At 37.9% G+C, this 9,265-nt stretch overlaps 1 protein-coding gene across 1 annotated transcript; it reads right to left on the bottom strand.

Annotated features, from left to right (window-relative positions):
• Window positions 1-3,703: 3,703 nt before the first annotated feature.
• LOC130551537 (intestinal mucin-like protein) lies at window positions 3,704-9,265 on the bottom strand. The gene is made up of 6 exons (XM_057329214.1): window positions 9,158-9,265; window positions 8,822-8,923; window positions 5,491-5,619; window positions 5,324-5,363; window positions 5,070-5,193; window positions 3,704-3,914 (listed from the first exon to the last, which is right to left on the bottom strand). Exons 1-6 carry the CDS (start codon window positions 9,233-9,235, stop codon window positions 3,719-3,721), a joined length of 669 nt encoding a protein of 222 aa, XP_057185197.1. The 5' UTR covers window positions 9,236-9,265; the 3' UTR covers window positions 3,704-3,718.

Genomic DNA, 9,265 nt, shown 5'->3' with positions numbered 1-9,265 from the left:
ACGTTTGTAAGTTTGGTCATTTTTATTAAACACAGCATTTGAAAAGATATTCAGTTACGTAAAGGACAATACCTGTGGTTACCATCACAGTCGGTGTAGGAAACACTGAAAAATAAAAGACCAAGGCGTTGTAGGTTATTTTTGTTGCACATACACAAGTAGAAAGGTATGCACCCCATTTATCTGTTGCTCAAATGAAATGCGTCTTTACTCCTGATAGACATGTAATGAACCTGGTAATATTTTGGCATAGTCTAATCTGAGAATTATCTGCTAAACAACAAAAATCCCTCATTCATCCACCTTTTAAAATGTTTTGTCACTGTTTCCACCATTATTTGTTTTACAATCAAAGTGTTGCCCATAAATCGAACGTAAAAGATTTATTTAAACATATATAGATGTTTGTTTATTGTATAGTAACTTACATTTAAAATGTTATAATTTTATTAAAACAATAAATACCTGTTGTTTGCCACTCAACATCCGTAGGATTTTCCATAGCACCAAAATCAGACATGTAGTCTATAGTCAGAGATACAGAGATATAATATTTAGTTATTTAATACATAAAAGGTTTTAAATAAGAAAAAAGTAAAATAGTTTTCTTTTTTATAGCTAACCTGCTTGTGTTGATTGCAACCCTATGAATAATACAGCCCATCTCAGCATCCACATCTGGGACATCCCGGCAGTCCCCATGACGACAAAGTCTCCCTGTACTGCTCAAGATGTATTGTGTCCTAGTCTGTAAATCCTTGCCTTTTTATAAAGTCTTTTAGTTTGCTGAACAAGGTGGTCTGTGATCAGAGGGTGGAACCCAGGCCTATGCATTCGTATGGTATGTTATTTTTGATCAGATAAACATTTAATGTTACGCTATGTAAACAAGGTTTATGCAAACCCCAGTGATGAGAAATGTCGTCTGTCACTTACAGCTTTGCTTTTATCACCGTTATCATCTTAAACTAAACAAGGATGTCAATCATTGCATGTGCATTCAACCATTTTAAGGAGAAATTTACTGACGCCCTCAATGTCCACTTTGCTGAAGTTAGTTGTGTTTGCACGTTCAGGTTTTATGCTTTGGCATTTAAATCAATAATCTCCAATTTTAAATTAGTATTTTCTCATCGTGGTTAATTAAAAACTTTTTTTGTGACTGCAGAGAATGAAAAAATCACTGTACAAAAATGCTGACCATACATCAACACAAATTAATATTTTATATAGGGTAGGATGTGTAAATTTTGGCCGATAACGATAACCGATGATTCTTTAACATTGTAAGCCGATAACCGATATATTGGCTGATATACAGTATCTAGATAATAATATAAAATTTCCTAAGACTGCAACAAAAGGCAAAAAGTGGACAACTGCTTTTATTTGAAAACACTGACTGCAGAAAACAACGTAACCATTAGTTTGCTTTATTCCCTGAAAATCATGTCTACTTTACACTAGTTAACGATTCTTTAACCTTCAAACTTTTCTGGTATATTCTTTATTTAATAAACAAATTATAGATGTTCTTCCAGAGCAACCCAGAAAAATGTTGTTAATAGCCACAAGTCTAACAGGTCTCAAGACGGAAAGCATTCAGACAGCAGTCTGATTCAAACAATATGCTTTTGTTCCTATAATTTACACATCCATTAAATATCTACATACTGTACCTACATCAACAATGTTTTGCTAATAGCAGTAAGTGAATGATCACGACAGAAAGACAGTACTGTACTGGATTTTAACTGTGAGCAGCGTGCAGCTGAAGAAGTTTAACCAGAGGAAATTATTAATAATTTATCGGCTATAATATATCGGCCTAAATTTTATTATCGACCGATACCGATAACATTAAAAACGACCATTTATCGGACGATACCGATATGGCCGATAATTTATCGTGCATCCCTAATTTTATGACATATTCCAAGGAATGTTGTCGGCAGAGTTTAATGTGTACTTGAAGCTTTGTCTCGGCCTGTTTAACATGTTTGAGGACTAACTGGAAACCGATTAGGGATTGATGATCCTCCTGGATGCCAAAGCAAACAGACTGACAAACATTAAACATTTAGATGTTTGAATATTTTTTTCCATTTCCCTGTGCACTACTTCACCCCAAAAAATGGAAAATTCTATCACCATTTACTCAACGTCAAGTTTTTCCAAACTTGTATAAGTGTCTTTTGTGGGACATCAATCACTACCATAGTAAAAAAAATATTTGATATGTTTTTGAAAATTCAATATTTTTACAAATGTGGGAAAGCAAACAGTTCTCGGGCACCATTGACTACAATTTTATTTTTTTCCTACCATGGTATAGTCAATGATGTCCCAGAACTGAAAATTGCTAACATTCTTCGAAATATCTTTCTCTATGTTCCAGCAGAACAAAATAATTTATACAGGTTTGGAACAACTTGGGGGTTTAATTTTGGGGTGAACTATCCCTTTGACATCATTGCTGTACTTCTATTCAGTGTGATGTCAGTCTAGTTTCAGTTCCCCCCCAAATCGTCATTAAAAAAATATTGTGGTGGCACTTGAAGATATACAGTATATACTATAAAGGTGGGTCCTGTAATGACACCAAACACCTTGAACACATAAATGTGTTTACTAATGTTATTACTAATAAAAAAAACTTCCTTCTAAGCACTAACATTTCCCATAGGAAATACGTCACTAGTTGTTCAACAGTCATATCTAAATCCAAATTTGTCTTTCAATAAGACACAGTTGGGCAATGTCTTGTGGTTAGGTATTGGGAATTTTTTTTTAAACATTCAAACTTTTGACCTTCTTTGTTTGGTTTGCATCCAGTAGGTTCCTTGTTTGTAATAGGTTTCAAAGATGTCAAACCAGTTCACATGAAGCTTTGTATACGCAGTCAACTCTGCTAAAATACACATGAAGAACTTTATACCTTTTTTCTTGTTATTTACAAATGTATAGTTTTCACATGACTCCTTATAGACGGTTTCAGTGGCAACAACATAAACAAACCTTATGTGGCCCAAACTTAACTTCCGGTAGACCTCCGCAAAGAATCTACAGTATAACTTTTGAGTAGTTTAATGTCATTTGCATTTGATACAATCAATATACAATAAAATATTAATATAAAATAAATTGTTATTTTATAACCAAACACAGATCGGAACTTCGGGCCAGGCACATGCGTCTGACAAAACAGTCTATAGCATAGCTCAAGAACTTATTTCTTATTGAATATTTGAGTTATTTTCCTGCATCACTTGTGCTATGTCCCTTGTACAATTGTACAACTATGTCCCTTGACTCCAATCAAAGTTCTTCAAAGTTCTGTTCTTGAAGGCAAGATAATGTATGCTCTACACCAAAGAATATGGTAACTAAAACTAATGCTTATTAGTAACCAATAACTGTTTTGGATGTTTTTGTTGATATCACTGATGTCACTCCATATTCTGCCTGATGCTTAATGTTTCTTGTGTATGTGAAGTGTAAAGTATAATCAACACACAATAATACAGGTTGCCTTTTAATTGCTTTTAATTTGATATGCAAGCAGAACGTTTTTTAAATGATTCATTAAAGAAAAATGCAAAAGTTCTAATAATAGTTAAGAAACATTCAGAAATGCATTTTGTTTAATTGTACAGATTTCACATAGATATATTTGATAGATATTTGCCATGTAGACCTCTGAAGTCATCAGGTACTCCTATGGATGTTTTGTACGCGCTGCTCCCTGGCTAAATCCAGCGCCGTGGCAGTCTATTTTGCTACAGGCGCATTGCTCAACATGGATGTACGAGTAGGGTATTCTGTTCCCATTTGAACAACCAAGAGACACTGTACGATTACTTATACGGGTTGCCTGGCAACAGTTACAGGCAGACATCCCAGGTTCAGTGTACCTGTACATGATAGATACAGTAGAGAAAAATTAATATAATGGAATGTTTTCACTTGCATCATAAGTGAACATATTTGTGTGTGTGCGTGTAAACACATACAAACAGGATGAAACTGTTATGCCCCTCCCCTTACAACCTGATCTCCTCTAACTCAATCCCATCTCATATACATCTCCCGTGGCTCCACACTCCTCCACCCAGTGTACAGAAGCAGAATTACACAAATATACATCACATATGGCTCTTACAGGCTCTTCACTCTTATTCACATGGTGCAAACGTTGTAAAATCAGTGTGCAAAAAATTCCCGTTACCTTTCCCCAATTTACAATTGTAAGCTTATAATAATGATTTATAATTCAAATGCTCGGGTCAGATTTTGCAGGATGTCAGGTTAAAGAGATGGTTCACCCAAACATGAAAATTCTGTCATCAACTCACCCTCTTGTCATTTCAAACCTGTATAACTAACTTTCTTCTGCAGAACACAAAAGAAGATATTTTGAAGAATGTTGGTAATTGAACAACGACGGTACTCATTCACTTCTATTGTATGGACACAAAACCCAATGCAAGTTAATAGATACCGCCGTTGTTCAGTTACCAACATTCTTCAAAATACCTTCTTTTGTGTTTTGTTCTGCAAAAGAAAGTAAGTTATACAGGTTTGAAGTAAATGATGACAGAATTTTCATTTTTATGTGAACTATCCATTCGTCTTTTGCTTTTTCGGGGTTATGTCACACCCATAATAGAGAAAGAACATGAGCTGGCTGTCAGTCTGTTGTCAAATGTGTGTTTCTTTTCTGGCTAGTTCTGAATGGCCATTGGGCTGGGTTTGTTATGCAGATCTGGCAACCCTGTGTAAAGCTTTGTTACTTGTTTAGAATATAAACTTAAGGGAACACACGTTTTAATTGGTGGAGTTCCATCGTATTCCATCTTAATTCTCACGTCATGGTTTAAAAATATAAAATATGCAGTATAACTACAGTAGAGTAGCTACCCCCAGTGAATCGCGACCATTTCCTGCACTGCCTCAAATAATTAGATTGATCTGCGCAGAGGCCAGAGGAGCCGTGCCAAAACACAACCCATGTAAAGAAACTACTGCAAGTCTTTGTACTGTATATACAAGCGTGTGTGTAAACTCACACGCTGTAACTCTCACAATCTCCGCCACAGAAGGTCAGGTCCATTTTTCTCTCTGAGTGACAGTCGTTGTGATTTATGTAATCATGAACAGTCTGTACTTGACAACCCTTAAACTTGTCCACACCTACAAGACAGATACAAAAATCCAGACACATTAATCAGGACTTAATGTAAAATCAACAGAAAAGAAACTTACACATTATAAACAAACTGAAATGGCTGAAAGGTGAAAGTTTTCTTTTTAAAATACTTACAATCGTGGCAGCAGCCATCAGCCATCAGCTGGACTGTACCCTACAGAGCGAATCACACAAATATAATGTTATATGTATGTGATTGAATCACCATGTTGATCACATTTGATATTTATTTAAAAATGTGTTTGTGTGCACGCGCATGCGTGTGTGTTTGAAGGACATACGGGCTGGCAGTTGGAGATGTTGAAGGGAGGACACTGGATTCTGTAGTTATCGGTGATAAACTGTCCATTCACTTTAGTGCAGGTGACTCTGTCACAACTCTGGTCTGTAGTGGGCAAAACACCTCCCTCCTGTGGGCACAACGAAAACAAAGTACAATTCAGTTCAAAATAACAAAACATTGTAGAACGGGTCATGGATGGTTTGATGGTACCATGTCTTGATATGGGTATGTTTTTAATGAATTAGAAAAAACACTTGAAATATAGTGCAGATATATGAATACTTTCTTGGTGTTTTCCCCCTCCACTTTGACTTCATAAAAGAAGCAGCATGAGGGTGAGTATATGATGACATAGGACTGGTTTCCCAGACGGGGTTTAAGACTAGTCATAGACTAAAATAAATGTTAGAGTTGTCTAAACTGAAAACAGCTTGTACTGACATATCTTAAAGGACACGTTCGACCCCATTTATCAACCTTTAGTTGGTGTGTAATGTTGCTGTTAGAGCATAAATAATACCTGGGAAATGATAAAGCTCAAAGTTCAGTGCCAAGCGAGATATTGTCTTTAACAGAATTCGCTTTTCAAGGACTACAGATAACGGCTGGATGGACTACAGCCCTCTACTTCCCGGGTACGTGATGTCACTATTCCGAGTGCTTTTAATAACCTCCGCCCACTGGAATACGCCAAAAAAGGGGCGAGACCTTCCTCAGAGAAGAGGAAGAGCCGCTGGAGTAGTGTTCGGTTATCAGAGATTGTAAACATTTGACTGAGCTACGCGCAAAACTACTTTCACTTTCATCACAGTCCTACAGCTGGTAATAAGAATTCAGCTACACACATTCAGAGATAACCAACGGTCAAATTACAGCTTCCATGACTTTAACATCGGCTGTGAAATCTGTTCTGTGTAATACACTGATGTTGTGTGTGCGCTTACCTCTGTCTAAAACACTTCTATGGTCAATCTGCTTGTTTTATTATCAACTCGGGTCCAATATAAAAAGGCAAAATTAATGCTTCTGTTATTAGTGTTATTTAATATAACCGGTCTGACGCCATTCGGTCCGGTGTCATTTCCCTCGCCATAGTAGAAAAATCGCGATCTCTAACAAAGATTGACGTTTGCATATGCACTAGCAGACATCCCTTACACTTCGATCGATCCGCATGTTTTTAACTGATTAAGTGAAGTTGACGCCATTGTTACTGTTTATTGCTAAAGTCCAAAGCTTATGAATTGACGTGCACTGAGAGGGGGACCGACCAATCACAACAGCTTGAGGAGCGGAACTCGATAATATGGCACACACACACACACACACACACACACACACACACACACACACACACACACACACACACACACACACACACACATATACAGCGGGGAACCAATCACGACAGACCTGGTCAGCTTTACCAATCAGAGTGTTTCGGAAGGCGGGACTTTGAAGAAACCGGAAGAAATCCAGTCGTTTCGTGAGAAGAGAGGCGGCGGTTTGACGATAGACTTGAAATATGTTAAATATAAAGGGTTTTTTGAAACTAGAAACATGAACATCCATTGTTAAACACCCAAAAAACACAATCAAAGCTTCGAAAACAGGGAAAAAACGGGGCCTTTAAAAGACATCAGTGCCTTTTGTCCCCAAATGTACACCAGTAATGTTTTTTGAAAGGCATGTTTGTAAAAACTACTTAAATCTCATAATTTAACTATAAGGCCTAGTCCTGGCTTAATCTAATCCCTGTCCGGGAAACTGCCCCTTAATGTATATTTTGTTTTCAGGTGGACTGTGCCTTTTAAAGGGAAGGTCTGATGGAATTTCACTTCTTTAAATTTAGTCAGTGAGTACCATTGCTATTTCAGCATAAACAACATCAGCACTCACAACGCACAAAGTTCACAGAAGAGGAAGATGTTTTATTTAACATAAATCACTTTTTAAAGACCACAATGAAGAGCTCTTTCGGACTACAATGAGCTACTTCCTGCTGGAGTTAAATCATAACTGCCAAATTTTACATAAACCCTGCCCCCTGGAACACGGATTGGGTGATTTGCGGGACATTTCAACACACCCTCAAAGCAGTAGACCAATCATAAAAGACTGGCTCAGATTGACCAATCAGAGCATTTCGGAAGGAGGGACTTTATAGAACCAGGAACTAAACAGCAGGTTTTCTGAGAATCGAGATGATGGTGTAAAACACAGGTGAAATATGTAATATATAAACCCAGCGCAATGCGACGCAGGTGTTTTTGCTAGTTTCAGCCCGACGCAGTTCTCATTTTCCCATCCTGCGCCATGTTGTTTAAATAGCAAATGCATTTGCGCTCAGTTGTGCGCCCATGGGCCTGCTGGTCTAAAAAAGAGGTGTTTTCAGCCGCATTGTTGGTGCGTTGCTATTTTGAGGAACTGAAAATAGACTGCACCATAGACCAACTCGAACCTGGTCTAAAGTCAACGGCGCATTATATTTTTTGTTATGTAAAGAGCGCATTAGTAGAAAATGCACCTCTGGGCGGGTCCTCAAAGCGCTTTCACTTTACTTATCACAAAGAGGGAAGCGCAGCAGCACACAAACATGCCAAATATAAAAAATCTATGGATTACAATGTAGATGGTCTGTCGTGCGCTTTAACCTCATGCACGAGCAGATATGTTCCTGTGGAGAAGCGTCCAGTCTTTGCTCTTGCAAATTCCACCATATAAATAGCGAATCCGCCATGGTGCGAATGCAACTGGCTCTTAAAGGGAATGAGGGATGAGACTCTGTTTGGTTTATTGCACGTTACACCCAAAAAACACCCATTACTCATTAAGTGAATCGGGACAACCCGTTTAGACCATTCGCCCGGGCGCGCCAACTGTTTTCCTGTTGTTAAACTAGCAAAAGTGGATTCGGACACGTCCTGAGTGCACCTGCACTGTGCGCTGTAGACCATGCGCTTAGACCGTTAAAATAGGGCCCCTATTGTTTAGCACATCAAAAAAACATAATAAAGACTTTAAAAATAGGCAAAAAAGGACCCCTTTTAAACAATTAACTGAAATTCAGCCCATAATTTAGTCACCTTCAAGCCTCTATTATTACCAATATTATTGGTCCTGGACACGTAAGAACCAATCAGGTTCGACATTGAGATACATGGAGCCCGCTTTCCATCATTGCACATGTAAGGTGTGTCCCCAATCGTGCACTTATGCACTATTCTACACCATTTTGATAGTATAAATGAGAGTATTCATCTGTGGCTTTCCTATGCTTTTCAGGCACACATCAAGGTGACTGGAGAAGAAGTGACCTTTGTCCTCACCTTCAGTATATGTTGTGTGCCATTGACATTGATGATACAGTGAGTTTGCACACATTTCCCACAGCAGTCTTTGTAGCTTTCAGGCCCTTGATATTCATAACCCTGAATAAAAACACCAGAGTTACACTTAACCCTGTGACAAGCTTTCCTGTAGCTCAGAGGTAAGAGCATGGCGTTAACAACGCCAAGGTCATGGGTTCTATCCCACGGGATTGCACATACTTAGAAACAAATGTATAGGACAATGCAATGTAAGTCAAAGCGTCTGCCAAATGCATAAATGTAAATGACAAGCCAATTAGAAACCCAGCAAATGAGACTCAACAAATGACTCACAGGATCACAGTCTTTGTTGCACATCACATTTCTCCTACTGATCTTGTACAACTGTATTTTAGGATCCACTTCCCACATACAATTTTGTTCCTGACAGTCAACAACAGG

Source organism: Triplophysa rosa, linkage group LG3 (genome assembly GCF_024868665.1).
Source record: "Triplophysa rosa linkage group LG3, Trosa_1v2, whole genome shotgun sequence".
Lineage (NCBI taxonomy): Eukaryota > Metazoa > Chordata > Actinopteri > Cypriniformes > Nemacheilidae > Triplophysa > Triplophysa rosa.
The sequence above is the reverse complement of the archived record's forward strand: the minus strand, read 5'-3'. Positions and strand labels throughout refer to the sequence as shown.